General features: G+C 40.9%; 1 protein-coding gene across 5 annotated transcripts in view; it reads right to left on the minus strand.

The window, feature by feature from the left end:
- SVEP1 (sushi, von Willebrand factor type A, EGF and pentraxin domain containing 1) overlaps window positions 1-18,408 on the minus strand; it is a 1,063,460-nt gene that overhangs the window by 147,379 nt on the left and 897,673 nt on the right. For all 5 annotated transcript variants that reach the window (XM_085641350.1, XM_085641349.1, XM_085641348.1 and 2 more), the window contains 4 exons: window positions 14,500-14,676; window positions 12,532-12,616; window positions 7,529-7,720; window positions 5,295-5,462 (listed from right to left, as the gene is read on the minus strand). In XM_085641350.1, the coding sequence (XP_085497476.1) occupies window positions 5,295-5,462; window positions 7,529-7,720; window positions 12,532-12,616; window positions 14,500-14,676 (622 nt within the window). The remainder of the gene's footprint in view (window positions 1-5,294; window positions 5,463-7,528; window positions 7,721-12,531; window positions 12,617-14,499; window positions 14,677-18,408) is intronic.

The following is an 18,408-nucleotide window of genomic DNA, read 5'->3' on the forward strand; positions in this document are numbered from 1 at the left end:
AAACTGAAGTTATTGAAACAAATTGTATTAACACTTTGTCAGCTCAAGCAGCAGAGCTCATCGCTTTGACACAAGCCTGTATTCAAGCCACAAATAAGAAAGTTAACATATACACAGATTCACGTTATGCATTTGGAGTCGTCCATGACTTCGGCGTGCTGTGGCGAGAGAGAGGTTATTTAACTTCTCACGGTGCCCACATTCAGCACGGATCCCTCATTCATGCTCTATTAGACGCAATTCACCTACCCACCGCAATATCGATTATGAAATGTAAAGCTCATACGAAAATTACCGATATCATTTCTCAGGGTAATGACCTAGCTGACAGAACAGCTAAACAGACTGCTCAAACTCACACAACTGACGTGACAAAGACGATAGTTCCGACATCAGCACATTGCATGACAGTTAAGGATCCCGCTCTTGATGTAATTGACATACAGACACATGCTACACCAGATGAAATAAAGAAATGGACTGAATTAGGAGGGATCCAAACGGATCAAGGATGGATGACGAAGGGAAAATCTATATGGTTTCTCCCCGATTCAATGGTTCAAGTCATCATTAACCCAATACATAGTCCAGCGCACCTAGGAGAAAAAGCTATGCTAGACAGCATTCAACACATTTGGTTCAACAAACACTTGCGAGCAGCAGCTAAACAAAAAGTCCGTACCTGTATGATATGTTGTCAGTTTAATCCAGGTAAAGGCATTCCCGTAGAACAGGGTGAATTTCAGCCTCCTGATCACCCTTTTGAAGTCCTCCAGATGGATTACATCCAGATGGAACGTTGTCGAGGATTCAAATATGTCCTCGTAGTTGTATGCGCTCTTTCCCGTTGGACAGAGGCATATCCCGTCTCCGATTACACTGCCCCGACTACTGCCAAACAGTTAGTTCGAGAATTCTTCCCACGATATGGTTTGCCACGTGTTGTATACTCAGATAACGGCCAGCCATTCTCATCAGAATTAATGAAACACGTTTCACTCTTATTAGGCTATCAATGGAAATTTCACTGTGTCCGACATCCCGAGGCAGCAGGTCTCGTGGAACGCCATAATCAAACTCTGAAAATTAGATTGTCCAAAATATGTAGAGACAAAGGTGTCGATTGGATAGTAGCCTTACCAGTTGCACTCTTTTACATGAGAATGGTAGCACATTCTCGAACAGGGCTATCCCCGTATGAGGTGATCTTCGGTAGACCACCAAATATGTGGGGGACGCCTATACCTCGTAAAATAACTGATGTTGATTGTAATATGCTGACAGATTACCTGGCTTCCTTGATGTCTGCACTACAATCTTGTCGTTCACAGGTAGCTGCAGCCTTTCCCGATAACACCGAGGTAAAACCCCATGACGTAGTTCCCGGGGACCTGGTGCTGGTACGAAATTTTGACCGGAAGACTCAGCTGGATCCTAGGTGGAAATCGCCACAACTCGTGCTGCTAACGACGAGGACAGCCGTGAAGATCGAAGGTCGTAAAGGGTGGTTACATTCGAGTCATATCAAGAAATTTCATGGACTACCATCTGATGTAAACGTTACGCCTTGCGTTTCTTCACCGATTGATTCAAAGCCCTCCTTGATCGAACCGCCGGATAAAGAACTTTATAAACTGAAATTAAGGTCTAGCAAGTCAGACAATTTGATTGTTTAAGTCCTCTCTAAGGTGAAGCGGTTGAATTTGTCCCTGACATGTATCCTCTAGACCTGAATAGAGAAAGAAATCGGAAGATGCAGTTGAAAAAGTATGCGTATTGTAAATCACTGCGTAGTCATTGCACAGTAACGTTATTAATTTTGTTTTTCTTAAGTCTTCTGATCATCGTCGCCAGTATACTGTTGCACACATACTACCCTATTTTTCAACGTGCTTATAATGTTACTGCTGAACATTCTTTTAGCGAATTACCCCCGCATGAGTTGTCCTATAGATTTGCGCTGCGCAATAACACTTTCATTAGTATGTTATATCATTCCCATCAGACCAGCAATGTTACCAATTGTTGGATATGTGGCCGACTTCCTCCCTATCAGAATTATAAGGGAGTTCTGCCTCTCTTTCCGTATCCGTTCACACATAATGGCTCCTGTGGAGCATGGTTTAGTTTAATTAATTCCTTAGATTCAAACTCGGTAGTTTATCAAGACAATTGGGTATGGGGAAACCTGAACCTAGTTTTACTCAAAGTCTGCTACCCTAACAAGGAGAGACTTCCCAAAAGAACAGGAACTGATCTAGAAAATGAAGTATATGGATTAGGTAATTTTACACTTAACCTCATGATCCTGAACGTTGAATCCGAAGCTACACCAATCTTGCCCGCCATGTCAGTATTCCCAGTAAAAGGGGAATTATGTGTAAGAAAGAATGGTTCCATACACATGGGCCATAGTAAATGCACCACTGTAATAAAATTCAGTGATCAAGGCAAGTCCACATTTAGAGCTTCTCGTCATTCCTACTTTATATGTGGCCAGACCGCATATACACGCTTACCTCTAGATTGGGATGGTACCTGTTACATAGCATTCCTTCTGCCACCTGTTTTCCTAGCCCCTCCTGATTATCACAGAAATACCCATTTAGTACACACTAGAGAACGGAGAGATCTCCCAATTGTCGATTACGCTGAGACGGCATGGGAAAAATATACAGATTTTAATAAAGGTCTCTTTCCCTATATAGGTACAGTCACCAATAGTAAGCTGATACGTAGATTAACTAGGACCCTTGAAGCCGTAGTAAATGAAACTATTTCCGCCTTAGGCAACTTAACAGAGGAGCAGTCTGCGATGCGGATTGTTGTTCTTCAAAATCGTCTTGTCCTTGACGTCATCCTGGCCGATAGGGGCGGAGCTTGTAGGGTCATCGGATCAAGTTGCTGCATATTCATCCCAGAAAATTCGCCATCTGTATATAAAGCTATAACTCGCCTTCATAAGATTGTAAGCCAGATACACCAGAATCCAGGCACCTGGACTTGGTCCGGTTGGTTCTGGAGCGTGTTGTCAACCTGGGGATGGAGAATACTATCCTTCCTAGGTATTGGCTTTCTCACACTATTCAGTTGCTGCTTATGTCTACAATGTGGGCCAGCGATTTGTGGTCTGTGTGCCACATCGTGTATTCCACATCCAAGTTTTCGTTCACAATCCCGGATGAGGAAAGAAGAACAAATGATGTTATATGAACAGATCGATGGATTGATGAAGATTGATATCTCCTGAGGGTCCGTAGGGGACAAGGAGGGAATGAGGAAATATGAATTTTTGTGATCAGTTATGTCCCCTATCTTAGACCCCAACGGCTCCATGTATATGCTACAAGTACATGTATGTTCCCTCCAGTTCCAGTTATGAAGACGCAAATACATGTGCGTCCACCGTCAACATGTTCTCTTTCAGATCTGCCATGAATGGGTCGGATATTCCATTCCTAAGTATAAAAGGCCACCGACTTTATGTGGTTCACTTTCCCCGTTTTACAGTTCAGGCGAGTAGGCCCTGAATCCTGTCATCAAGTCTTTTCCTGCCTCTTGTCTCCGAAAGCTCCGGCCTGAGCCTGCATCTGTATCCATGAACTTTGTCCTACTCCCTGCGCGGCTAACGGTGCCTGACTTCGGCCTGTCTGCCTGCCAAAAACTGTATTTCACCTTCAAGATTATCTGCTCCGCTCCTCATCCAATGCATTCCTGTCTAGTAGTTTAGGTAAACATTCTTCCAGCTACCGAGCGAAGAGCCCGGCCTTGCTGTCCTCGTGCAAGTAATTCATAGCCCCTTTTACTATGGAAGATTTCTGCCCTCGCATCTCATGTAGACACTTAGACGCTTGTACACGCACTCACAGTCAGTATAGAATAGATTTTGTTCGAAAGACCTTTCCTTTTGGATCACATAGTTCTTTAAACATAGGATGTTAGATATGATTCGGGATTAGGTTGACTTGACCCCCCAGACTTCTGTCTCCACATGTAGAGTTAAATGTCAAGTCCCCTTCACCCCCTAGTTGCACGTCAATCACACGTCATGCGGCTGCGCGCGCATCTCTGCCAAATATTTCTGCTGACATTGCAAGATTCCTTCATGGATCCACCCATTTGTGACATCATGTATAATGACGTTTTCTAGTTACGCCTAGTTACGCCTATTTCTAGTTACGCATGCATATCTTTACCTATTTTATCAGCTGTTACGCCTCCTGCATCTGTTTCATTGTAATGCCTTTTCTATAAAAATGATTACCTGTCAATAATGTATGCCCTTCACTTCCTGAACCTCCGTGGTGATGGAATATGATGCCTACAATTCGAATTGTATAAGGAATAAAGCCCTTTCAGAACCTCTAATACCACGGATTCTGCCTCTCATTTTACTGAGTTATTCTTATTATATTTCCGCATCAAAAATAGTACAGATAATTAAAATATTTACCACAGTACTAGTAGTAGTAGTAGAAGGAATAATAGTAGTAGATGTACTAATGATAGTAGATGGAGTATTAGTAGTTGTCGGTATAATGTGGCAGGTGTAGTTTGACGAGAGATTTACCAGACTTAGAACATGAAGAGAGGAGTTGGCCTAATGGCTAGGGCAGTCGACCTCGAATCTGGGAACCAGGTTCAAGTCTTGGCAATGACCCTGAACATCCTGTAATTGTGGGCAAATCACTTAATCTCCCCGTGCCTAACAAAAATGAATGTTTCCTCATGTAACGCAACTGGTGCTATGTAAAGGGCTCTGATACCCGATACCGGGTCAAGTTTGCCCTATATAAAAAACAAAAATAAATAGTATAATGGGTCGAAGAGTAGAGAGAGTTTGGTGAACGGTGTTTACCTTCTGAGAAAAAAGAAAATGTTTATGCACAGTTAAAAGTAAAAGCCTCATGTCAACTGATATATTCTTAAGAATGTTTATGAAGTATGCAAAATCAGTACATTTTGTTTTAGAAATGAATGTGTTTTTTCAAACTTCGCTCATGTTTTTAAACTGCAATATTGACCATAATTTTGGTCACTTTTTTAATGAATACATTTACCTTCATATAGAATCACCTGTGGTATCATGTTCTTCAGAGTATATGTTGTTGTTTTTAATGTCTTTTAAAAAAATCAATCTTTGACAAAGGTCTTAAATTAAAACCAAGTTAATGTGTGCCACTACAGAAGACATAGATATGCCAGTAAAATGCAATAACTAGTCTTTTTAGTGCATTTTTCAGGAACCCCTTCAAAACAACCTGGAATAAGTTCAGTCCTGCCAGTTTACTTACTCTTCTTTGCAGGTGTAAGTCACAGAGTTGGCAAAGGTAAAGATTTTTCCCAAAATATCAGCATCTCTAACAACAGGTGGAGGTCCACAGGATACAAGCTGGCAGGTTGGTGATAACCCGCTCCACTGCCCAGAAGCTTCACAAGTCAACTTTGAAGATCCCTGTAAGCTGAAACAATTGCATGCTTTGTGATAAAAGAGAATTAAATATTTCATCCACAAAGGTTGAATTAAAAACAGCTATAAGTATGTTAGGAGTGGAGTGTCTAGTGTTGACATAGGATAGTCACATCCATTCCATATTTTATTTTGGTGTTAGAGAAATTGCATTTCTATTTACTTAATTTTTGGGAAATTTACAAAAATAACACACAATTATGCAAGTGTGGTTTGCCGGTACCTCACATAAAAATGTCACACAAGACAGCAGCAGGCAACTAGTCTGAGCAGAAAATGTCTCTCAGTGAGACATTTTCTACTTGATCCAGTCTCCTATGAACAAGACATTATGCAAAATAGTATAATGCTACATTTTGGGAATTTTTACAATTTCACTTAATGCAAAATGTGAAAGTTTCACAAATTTGATAAGCATAATTAAAATTTTGCTCAGGCTTGATTCAGAGGTTAATCTTTATGCAGCCTTCTTCTCTAGTAGGGCTGTGGGTTCGACATAGAATATGTAGTATCTCTATTTAACACAAAAGCCCCCTTTACACTCGAACTTACAGCTTTAATTTTTAACATACTGTGGATGCTATACATCACTTGGGACAGGACTGGGGGTTCAAACTCTCAGCTAGTCTGAAGATAAATTGACTTGGGGAATCTTCACAAAGGAACATCTATCCTGTGGATAGGTTTCTAAGCATTCATTTGAGGAAATATAAAATACATTTCATATATTCTGTGCCTGGCTTAATCCTTAGCCTAAATAACTGTCTGGAATTATGCAAACTGTACAGAAATGCTTGCATACGCAATATTTAACAAGCCTTTATAAAGCTATACCATATGAATAAAAAACATTAATTCAATGAATGCAAGTGCAAATAACCACTTATAGTTAAAATAAAATAAAACATTCAATAACCATTTCTGCAACTACTCTAGTTTATTAAACTTGTTGAACTAATATAAATAAATAATTTTCTAAAAACTAATAATTTATATAAATATTTTATACTTTAACTTATAATTCTCAAATTATTAAATAAATAGATAACTCATTAGACCATGAATCAGTCTGCAATTCAGGTTCAGTTGTGATTTCTCTAACTGATAGAATTTTTCAGTGCAGTTGCTGTAAGTTATTTCCTGAATTCTACATTGAAACTTTAAATTGTTTCAATTACATTTAACTGTCAACTAAACTGGATTCTTAATGCTGTCAGGAAGAAGGGATATGGATAGTATAGATCGGAGCTGGCTAGTGCATAGCTGTACACTATGGGGCTGATTACGATCTCGTCCAGAAAGCATTCTAACCGATTCGGTTCTGGAATGCTTTCCAAACAACTCAGATAAGGAGATCGAATCATATACGATTTGGTTGGACTCCAATTAACTTCAATGGGAGCCTGTGTTCCAAACGGGTTGGCTGGGTAAAACCCTGCACCCTGTGGCGGGCACCCCATGGTGCCTGCCACACTGTGCATGGTTGGGAAGAGGGGACCCATGGGTACCCCCACAGGTCTGATTTGGAGGGCCCCGGGTGAAGGGGGGCCTGCTGCAGGCGCCCAAAGACAGATTCCGACAGCCGTTTCATTTCGGGCAAACCGAATCGGAATGGCTGTCCGAATCTGTCATTGTACTCGCTCACTCAGAAACCATGTCCATTGAGCTGTATGAAACGGCTCCGAAAGGCTCGACCTGTCCGAATGCCTTTCGGAAATGGTTCGGACAGCCCTAAAGTTTTTCGGGCATTGTAATCGGTCGTTCAAAACTGTGTACGATTGGTTCGGAAACAAGGGTTCCAAATCGGATTCGGCAAACCCGAATCCAATTTGGAGCTCTTCAGAATCGGATCGTAATCAAACCCTATGTGCTTGTCAAGATTATGCACAGTATGTGTGTACATTAGAAGACCTTTTGAGTCTTAAGATCCTCATCTTTTGTTAAACTCTCTACTTTCATACAAGAAAAGCCCTTCAAAATGTATTTTTCTTCAATTTAGAGTTGCTTTGGGCATGTGCTAGAAATATTGCCAGGGCTCTTCAAGTTTATCTCTATTACCTGTATCCATTGTTGCATGTGTATGACACAGCCGAAAGGTAACTTTGGCCGGTTAGAGTATATTTTCCATTGCTGACATCCTCGGGTGTTGGACACATCACTAATTCACAGGAAGGAGGGGCAGTGTTCCACGTGCCATTGGCAAGACAGGATGCTTCTTTTGAGCCATGCAAGGAGTAACCTTTGTTACAGCTGAGAAAAATAAAGAAACAACACGTTACAGAATCGTGCTAAAAGAGGGTGGTCTCTACTGCTGTATTCATGTGACCATTCAAATGTATGATATGTTTGTGAAGTCTGGCAGCACCAGCAATTTTGTTTCAAGTCATCATAAAATAATGCCTAGCATTAACATGGCTCTAAAATACAATGTGTATTTTCTCAAAAGTCATTAGGACTAGGGTTAATAGAGTCTGCAATGGAGGTATTCTATGGTTTTTGTTTTTCTCGTGCTTGAACCTGCAAGATTAGCAGAAAAAAATGATTATCTCTGTGTGATGCTTTATAACAGAATACCATATTTTAAAGGTAACTAGAAGCAGCTTCTGTGGCAATTATCATAAATGTAATATTTACAGTCCTAAAGAAAGAAGAAAAAGTCCAGGGCCTAGATAAATTATACACATTCTAGAGAAAGGGATCAACAGGTCAGTCCAATTAGAATTTTTTCTTCTTCCACTTGCAGAATCACGACTGAAGATGATGACAGCATGGCAAACTGTTCCTGTAGGTGCAACAAGTTTGCCAAGATCTTGTCTGAACAGTGATCTATAAAACATGCTATAACTGCCTTCATCATATCGCTTTGGATCATAAATGTGATTTCTGGTGAATGAAGTAGAGGATTTTTTTCTGTGCTTCTGTTAGGAGGGTGATTGAGAGGAAAACAAAGTAATTTGAGTTTGGGTGCATTTGTGGAGGCATGAATGTTGTTTTGAGGCAGAAAAGAGCACATTTGCTGGGGTGTGCAAAGTTATCTAAGCATCAGGAAGAGAAATCAGAAAAGACAACAGACAAGTAAAGTTGGATTTATTAAGAATAAGTTTATGAAAGTGAATTTTCTGCATCATAGAACGCTTATGGGAAATAAAGAAATACAAATTGGAACTTGTCTATACTGAAAAGCGTTGGCTAAAAGACTCTCTGCTCAGATTACAACATTTCTTATGGCAGTACATGTTGCCTAAGTGTCTGTATGTCGGAATATCTACAACAAATATATTGTGCAGCCATTATGGTGTGGCTAAAATATGGAAGACCAAAATAGTAAGAAGGTAACTATATACAGGGAGGCATAGACTTACTATTCTTAACTCTATATAGGCAGACCTTGAAGATATATATCACCAAGGTACACATTTGAGGAGGTATGTAAAGTAAACCTATTTTTACTTATATATACTTACCTTTTCCACATTTTGGTCTTCAATATTTTGGCCACGATATTATGATAAAAGAGACAAATGATGGACGGAATGCTGAACAATGCAAACATTCACCCCCAGCCACAAAGATCTGGGTTTAATCCATCGTACTTTTGCTCACCACGCCACCCCAGTTTTGACCCAGCCATATGCAAATCAGTCGTGACCCTGTTCCACATGGGACCAGTCCCACCTGAACTGCGAAGCCAGGTCCTCCCTGGACCGGAAACAAGGATCCTGGGACCGGTTTCGAGGGCATCACCCCTCATCAGCAAGGCTAGCTTGAATCCAGTGGTGCAGTGAGCACAGGACCTACGTCTGGGCATACCCTTCCCACTTAGGATGACAAAAGCAAAGGAGACATATGATGGACAGAATTCTGAACAATCCAATTATTCACCACCAGTCACAAAGATCTGGGTTTAATCCATCGTTCTTTTGCTCACCATGCCACCCCAGTTTTGACCCAGCCATTGCAAATCAGTCGTGACCCTGTTCCACATGGGAACAGTCCAGCCCAAACTGCCAAGCCAGGTCCTCCTTGGACCAGAAACAAGCATCCTGGGACCAGTTTCGGGTTATCAGCCCTCATTAGACAGGCTAGCTTGAATGCAGTGGCACAGCAAGCTAGGGACCCACGAATGGGCATACCCATCCCACTTAGGACGAAAAGTGCTGCGGCAACAAATGATGGATGGAATGCTGAATTAATTAAACATTCACCCCCAATCAAGAGATTTGGGTTAAATCCATCGTTCTTTTGCTCAATATGCCACGCCAGTTTGGACCCTGCCATATGCAAATCAGTCTTGACCCTGTTCCTCATGGGAATAAAAAAAACAATGGATTTAGGCCCATATCTCTGTACTGAGGTGAATGATTGACATTGCTCTGCATTCTGTCCATCAATTGTCCTTTTTGCATTTGTCACCCGAGACGGGAATGCCCAGACTTGGGTCCTGTGCTCTCCATGCCACTGGAGTCAAGCTAGCCTGGCTGATGAGGGGTGACACCCCAAAACTGGTCCCCGGATGCTTGCTTCCAGTCCATGGAGGACCTGGCCTGGCAGCTCGGGCTGGACTGTTGCCATAGGGTTCAGGGTCAAGACTGATTTGCATATGGCTGGGTTCAAACTGGAATGGCATGGGGAGCAAAAAAACAATGGATTTAGGCCCAGATCTCTGTACTGGGGTGAATGTATGAAATTTTTCTGCATTCTGTCCATCAATTGTTCTTTTTACGATAATATGATAGCACAATATCTCCGGAGTTAAATATGAATTTGGTACGATTTAGCTAACCAACCTGTTTGTGACTGAAATAGGCAAGACTTTTTTGATTTATTTTGATTTCAGTATACCTAAAATAAAATGTTACATTACTGAGCTACAGCATTACTTTTTACATTTTCCACAGACCAGAGTTTTCGTTATAACATATATAATGGTTTGTCAATGTGAAAGAAAGCTTAAAAACAAATCAACCCATTTCATAGTTCTAAGTGACAATTAAATTGTGTGTCAACAACATGTTTTAACATTTATTCAGTCCCCTGCAATCACATCACCTACATGGCCATTCACAGATAGTGCTTTTTTATAATGCTGGGCCTAATATTCGCTAAGCATTGTATGTTTTTATAATGAATGCTGTATGATAGAAAAGTATTTACCCACCAAAGGACATTAAACAAACCTGACAATTAAAGCAGCTCTTTGATAGCCCTTTCAATAACATTTAAAACGTTACATACACATAGAACAAATAACATTGAAAGGAGTATGTTACTTAAACTGTAAGCATCCATTTGTAGCGTGTAGTGCTGCAGATTCACATGCTATGCATACTCCTTCCATCGAGTGTTGAGCTCGGACTCTGCAAGTTTCCTTAAGGAAGTTTATGATTGGTGTTGTGCGTTGTCTCTCCTACCCCTCAAGGTACTGCGCATGTTCTACGGCTCCTTTGTTAATGTTGATGGGTCAACAGTACTCACGGTACGTGGCATCGTCTTTGACCTCGGTCCCAACACAGGAATCAGTGATGGCGATGTAGGCCCCTTGACATATACCAGAGCTTCTTTATCACCAGTAAGTGAATCAGAGGCAACATAGTGGGGGCCGGCAATGACTAACCCACTTCCTGTTGGTGCACTGGCCTCAATTACTTCCTCACTATCACACGAGAACTCCGCCTCAGCTGCCAGCTGTGTGCCAGATGACGATCCCTTACGGTACAAGGCATTTCCTTGTTTTTACCCAATCAGCAGGTTGCACAGTTGTCTTCTTTGAGCTCTGCTAATAAGCACAGATTACACACTTCATGAGTGCCGGAGTGTCCGTTCTTGGCCCTGCACTGAGTGCACCGTTGGAAAAGGTCTTTCTTCGTCTCCATCACCCAGAGACAGGCATTCTTGACTGGGGTGTGTGTCGCTCACCGATTACTCGCTTCATAGTGTCTCGAATCTGTTGGATGTAGTTCACTGGATTGCCGGATGAATTTTCTCTACTGTAAGCCACATAGGCATTGAATCTTCAAGAGCACAGACACAGTCCGTCCCAGCCAGATGGCTGAAAAAAACGTTCTATCAAAGGAACCATTGAACATGTGCCATACCTCGAGGGGGAGGAGAGGTGACGCACATAGCCAATCATAAAACTTCCTTGAGGAAAAACAACTTGGAGAGTCCAGGCCTAACACAAGATGGCAGGATAATGCATATCATGTGTATCTGCAGCCAACACATGCTACAAATACATAATATACAAATAGAAGCAGGAGTAAAGGTTTCAAGACTTAAACCAACCAACTATTTCCTAGGCGGATTGGACTGATGCAGGGAGCTAGGGTCTGATGTACAAAATGTATTAACTACGATTCTTAAATTGCAGCAATTAAGAAATCACAATTTAAGAGTTGCCATTTAAAATCTATCCTCAGTGTCCCTGAATCCACCAAGAGAACAATCTGTACACACTTTCAACAGCGCACAAACACAGTAGGTATTCCAAATAGAAAAAAAATATTAGAATTAAGGGCTTGGAGCTCCACAACACAAAGCCATTTTGTATTCCGCTAGCAACAACTTTTGTGCAATAAAGTTTACTGATGCTGCCATGTGCTCCTCTTAGCATCATGATACGCCACTTACAACCCCATTCACATTGAATATTAGTATATCTGGCCTCGATTTGGATAAAAACTAACATCAGGTGTGAGTAGGCAAAAGGACAAAAGGTATATTGTGAGGCATAAGATATAAATCTCCACTTCTTTGCAGGAGATGATGGGATATTAACCAATCAATAAACATGTAAATACTACAGTTAAGACCCTGCATGCCCATAGGAAAGGGTACCTGCCAAGTCACTGACACACACAGAATTCAGCGTGTAAAAACCAAGTCAACCAATACAGAGGGTTTTTATTTTTTCACTGTTTATTTCAGGCATACTTACCACATCTCAAGTAGCTGTGATGCAGTAGTACTATGTCAACAAAATCTATCTGTATAGCAAATGCATGGGCTAGCCATTCCTCAACAACAATAGGCAGAAACTTTGTAGAATGTTAGATCCTTACCTGAAACTCACTGTATTACCGAAAGTGAAATTTGAGCCATCAACAGCACCGTTATCAGGTACAGGAGCATTCCCACAGGATACAGCTGTAAGAGTACAAAGCAAATAAAGTTATAATATGGTCCAAAAAATGAAAACACACCTGGACAAATCAATCAATATGCAAAAATGTTTAGGAATGATCACACAAAATCAATTTCATGCAATGTTTATGAGTCGGCGAATTGGTATGACTCTTTCAGTTTCCATTGTCCAGTCTTGCATGCGTGTATGTGAGAGCGAGTGTGTCTGTGTGCAAGCCTCTGCATCCATGTGTGTGTGATAACCATGAAAATTATGAACATTAAAACGGAAACACCCGGATCAGATGCAGACAGTGAGCATGTTCTAACAGGAAGATGTTACTCTCAAACATGCCATAGGAATTTGACAAAATATTTGGATTTAGTTTTAATAGATACATTCCTTATGTCTGCTCTCCAAACAAAAAAATGCACTATTTTCACCATTAACATTTTACCAGGTTGCACTGCAGGAGAAAGCACGGGGAAGTGGGTCAAACCACACCCGCCATCTCTGTGAAAGACAGCATTCTGCCCTTTCAAAAAGAGCACCTCTACACACAAATTAGCTCTCATTAGTGCCAGGAATTATTAAGGTAATTATTGATTGATTGTTAAGCTATTTTTTTAAATTGATGATGGCCCAGCAGCTTCCCCAACAGTAATATTTTGCAAAAACCACAACAAAACAAAACATGCATTGACAAAGGCATAAGGCTGACTGCCAACACCAGAAGGTTGGGCTTTGCCAATGCTTGTTTATTTTAAATATGTGATTGAAGTGCAAATAGATACATTGTAGAGTATAAATAGGTTTGCAATGCCACGGTTTTTGGCTAAACAAAGGTAGTGTCTTTAGGACAGGCAAAGGTTTTATCCTCTCTTGAATTGACACCATGGTGGCTGATAGTCCAATGCTTGAGGCGCTAGAGAGCCAGAAATTCTGAGGTCCACAACAATGCACTGCCTGTCCGCGCCATTGTTTCAGAGGACAAAACTAATAAGGAATTGCAGTATCAAGCAGCATTTTTAATTTATAAATATTTTGATTCATTCCAGGGTGTCTGCATATAGGTCATGAAATAACAAGAAACACAGGCTAAGACCACGAAACAGGTAATTGCATGGTTTCTGTGAGCCTAGATGAGGGGTCTCCAACCTTTTCTATAATAAGAGCTACTTATGGTAAATGAATATCATCCTGAGCTACTATTATTATTATTGTGTTAACAGTTACCACGTCAGACATTACTACATTAGTGGTCACCCCATGCAAGATCACCAGCAGTGATAGCCTCATTGCTTCAGATTGGTTTGCCAGCAGTAATGTGAAAAATGCCTAATTAATTTAAAATAATGTTAAATATGACAGCCATAGCTGCAATGCCCTTGCACCAATGTGATAATATTAGTAATAATTCTCTCCAATGACTCATAATTGAACAATCAAAAATCATCATTTCAATTCGGAATACATACATTAATTCAAACAAGCAAAAACTTCTAAATTAGTAGCCTGGCTGGCACACAGTAGAGTTACTTACATGTAGCTGGAGAGCTACCTGTAGCTCAAGAACTACTCGTTGGGGAAGCCTAGCCTAGATGGTTCAGACTGCACCTCTGCAACTGTTCACAGCACACATTACCTAATTTACTCAATCATTCCACCCTGTGTGTGGTTTTGGTGAATTTCCTTTTAAATGCCTTCATGTTGTCCTATAAATGTGTTAATTTTTTAACAAAGTTTACATTTTTACTGTACAAAAGTCTAGGAAATGTACAGTAGGGCAGTGTGCCCATTGAAGTAATTAATGTATTGTTTGGATTTTCCATGATTTGCAGCACCACTTTTTAAATCAGCAAACTAACAGCAATGGTGGGGCTGATCTGTGAATTGCCAATGGTACCTTGACAATATGGCGGAGTGTCACTCCATTCACCGCTCTCCATACATGTAACCTTCAATGGGCCCGTAAGTAGGTAACCCTCATTGCAGGAAAAACTGATGTCACTTCCGATGCTGTACCGATCCCCTGTAGAATGTCCATGCTCGGGATGTCCTGGCTTCTTACACTTAACAGGTTCTATGGTGAAAGAAACAGTACAAAGGTTATGGCAGCAGGCGTACTGCCTGTACCCTTAAATTACCTTTACACAAAACACTTTTGATTACATTGTGATTCAACATTGAGCAGTGTGTGTGCCTTTTAGTGGAAGAAAATATCTATTCATCATCTCTAATTCATTAGCTAGCACAGAGATTTGGGATGTTTACTTGCATGAGGTCACAAGACAAATATCTAGTTCATTGTACACTCATAAAGAACTACATGAAGATGCAGAGAGTCAATGATACCATCACCAACATGGGGTTACAACAGAAAGAAGATCCAGACAAAGTTATTCTTCTAAGTCTTCCACAATATTTAATCTGAAGTAGAGCACCTAGCCTTCTTTCCAATACAAAGTGGCCCCTCTATTTGTGAATCTAAACTGTTTGCTTTTTTGTTGAAATCTTACTATTGAGCGCCGCAATTGACATTTCAGACTGAGCCCAACAAAACGATTATCATGGGTGAATTCATTTTATAGGTTAATCTGTTGAATTTAAAACACACATGAGACGTTTCTGAGAAAATGCACGCACTTGATTTCCAGCAGATACTTCATGGCCCGACACAGTGCTGGGTACATACTTCATCTTCATGTACAACCTTGAAACCTAAAGCTAGCAGGACAGCAGCAAACATACAAAGACCATTCCTATATCTCCACTAACCTGACCAACCTTAGTTACACACTCACCAACCGAAACCCTTACAAAACCTACCAAACATTTACAAACACTTCAATGTAAAAGTCCTTGAATCAATTAACAAAGAAATCAAACACCTCATAGCCTGGCACTATCGATCCAAATACTTGTTGAACAACCCGTACACAACATTTATGTTGCGCTAGAAACGTATGCTTCTATCATATCTCAGGGACTGCACCAAGGCATTACAGTTCACAACTGGCAGTTCATCAAAGAACTTGTGAAATTGAAATGCAGCAACCGAAACCTAAAATTCCAATGACTTAAACCTAAATCTTAAGAGGACAAGCCACGCTGCGAGATGTATAGAAATGAATTCTATAGGGCAATATGAACAGCCTTAAAGCCCTATTGCACAAAATGGATAACAGAGAAAACAAAAACATTAAAGAAGATATTTAATTAGCTAGGATAAACTGAATAGCCTTTGAAGAAAAGCCCATGTGTAGCTCAACAACTCTGTGAAAATTTAATAGAGTTCTGTTAATAAAAAATCTTGTGAGCCAAACTCCAGCACACCACTACCATTATATATAGTCGCATGTGACCACCTTTACTACGACGCTTAATCGGACTGACAAAATAAAAACATCCAAGTCACAGACCTGTGCTTAGATTTAATCTATTAAACAGCTTCTCCCTGCTGTTGAACTGCATACTAGAACTAGCACATAGAACTGCCTTCAATCAGAAATCATATCTAGTACTTTAAAGCTTGATATTTTCACCCGATTTCTGAAAAATCAAATGCAGCCCCACGATCTTGGCTTACAGCCCATATCTAACTTCCCTTTCCTCAGCAAAGATCCTAGAACAGGAGGTGATGAGACACCTTTAAGATTCCATGGAGCTAAACCCCCTCCTCTGCAACTATCAGCATGCATTTATTAAACCCTTGAATGGTGCTGAGACATCCTTTGCTGACATAAGGGAGGTTTATCTGCTCTCAATGGATAAAAAATTAAAATAAAGTACTTTGCAAAGTAAACTAATGGATGACAATACGAAAACAGCCTTCAAATCTGTGACACTCATTAATTTCTAGGTATAGTCCAACTTCCCAAATTGAACTCATGAGGATGTTTCGCTGAGCGGAAAAATGCAGAAATTAATCATGCAGAAATAATTTGCACATTTAAATTGTTTCTCTCTCCAGAGGTAAAAAAAATTTCTCTGAGAAGAAACCCCTTCTCCGACACCTCCAAGGTATGTGGGAGGATTTTCTTTATGACCTGGAAATGTATTTTCTTCAGACTTTATTCAGAGAAATGTTAGGTACATTTTCAGGGTAAGAAACTACCTCAGTATGTTTTAAATTTAACAGACTTAAGAGTTTTATAAATGTTTACAGCATTATGCTGGGCCAACCTCCCCATCAAAAGAAGTTCTCTATCTTCCGCCTACATTTAAACTTAGAGTTGAAAATCCACCATACCATCCAATCTTCAGATGTTATATGTGCAATTTGCTTTTTCAATCAATCAACTTCATAGGGTCAGCTTTACAGATGTAAGCCATACAATATGAAACACAGATCATAAATAACTGTAAGTTGTTTAAGTATAAATTATCTCATGCTACACATAATAAGAGGCACCTGAAGACACACTATCATAGTGAGGAGGGGAGCAGACGTGGGCAGGGATCAACATCTAGTGATCACTCTTGTGAAGCTGAAGCTCAGAAAAACATAAGGATGACTTCACTACAATATAGCAAAATTCCAGGGCCCCAAGATTGAGAAGGCATGCGGCGTACAAATCAAAAACAGGCTGCAACTTCTGGCAGACATGAAAGATCAGTCTGAGCTAGCTGCAGACGTAGTCAGCAAGAAATGGAAACAGGTCTCTTTGATATATGTGAAGAGCAGTGCAACATGCCTGGGGACCAAGACAAGGTAGAGGAAAGAATGGATAAGACAAGTCACGTGGCAAACTATTGAAGGGCATGAAAAAAGGAACTCATGAAGGCCTAATCTGAGAAACTACAGTAGAAGTTCAAGCTCGTAGGCTTGGATATTTGGTTTCTTACAATCTGACAATCTCCATCTGGCTCGGCGCAGCAGACCGGGGGGTAACGAGGAACGAGTGTTTCTCAATCGGGATAACTCTGGTTGGGACTGCGAGGTCCAGCGGGCTTTTTTTGCAACCTTGTGATACCCCTCCTGGCCCATCTGTACTAAAAATTCTTTCCTGGAATGTAGCAGGCCTTGGTAACAAGCTGGCCTGCCCTGAATGGGGTTCATTTATAGATCATCATGATATTTGTTTCTTTCAGGAAACATGGGCGAGGGAAGAGCTATTTCGTTTGGGATATGCCTCATTCTCAGTCCCCGCTAGGTGGGGAGGAAAGGGTCGACCGTCAGGGGGTCTAACAATCTGGGTTGCAACCCATTTGGGCTGCAGTGCCAGAGCCTTGGACACAGGGACTGACGATGTCCAGTGCGTGTTTCTGGAGTGGCGGACTGGCTTCAGACTTGCTATGGTTAATTTCTATTCTAGACCTGTGAGCCTCTCCGCTGAGTCAGGGGCCATCGAAGAGTTATCCACTGTTCTGACTAGAATTCCTGAGGGTGTTATGTTCGTGGTGGGAGGAGATTTCAACTCCCACTTTGAACCTCTTGAAGGGTTGTTGGATGGTACGAATCAGGAGGAGGATGATTTATGGAAAATCCCACCTGTTGTAGGGCCAACGGCAAGGACGTGGGCTCCTCTGGCCGTTCAAATTACATCCCTGACGTTGGCCCATTTGATCAGGGCATGTAATGGTCGTGCAAAATCCGATAACCCCTCTATGCCTACATTTAATAAGGCTGGGAGGGAGGCACGACGACTACATTTTTGTTCAGTGCAGGGCTTGGAACAGAGTTCTAGATTTTAGGGTGGTTTCTAGGGGAGAGAGCGACCATAATCCCTTGATTCTGGATTTTTCAGCACCAGATGTTTGCAAGGACAGACCTCGATTGCTCTCTGGTACATCTAGCAGGGTTACCCTCTCT

Source organism: Triturus cristatus, chromosome 2_2 (genome assembly GCF_964204655.1).
Source record: "Triturus cristatus chromosome 2_2, aTriCri1.1, whole genome shotgun sequence".
Lineage (NCBI taxonomy): Eukaryota > Metazoa > Chordata > Amphibia > Caudata > Salamandridae > Triturus > Triturus cristatus.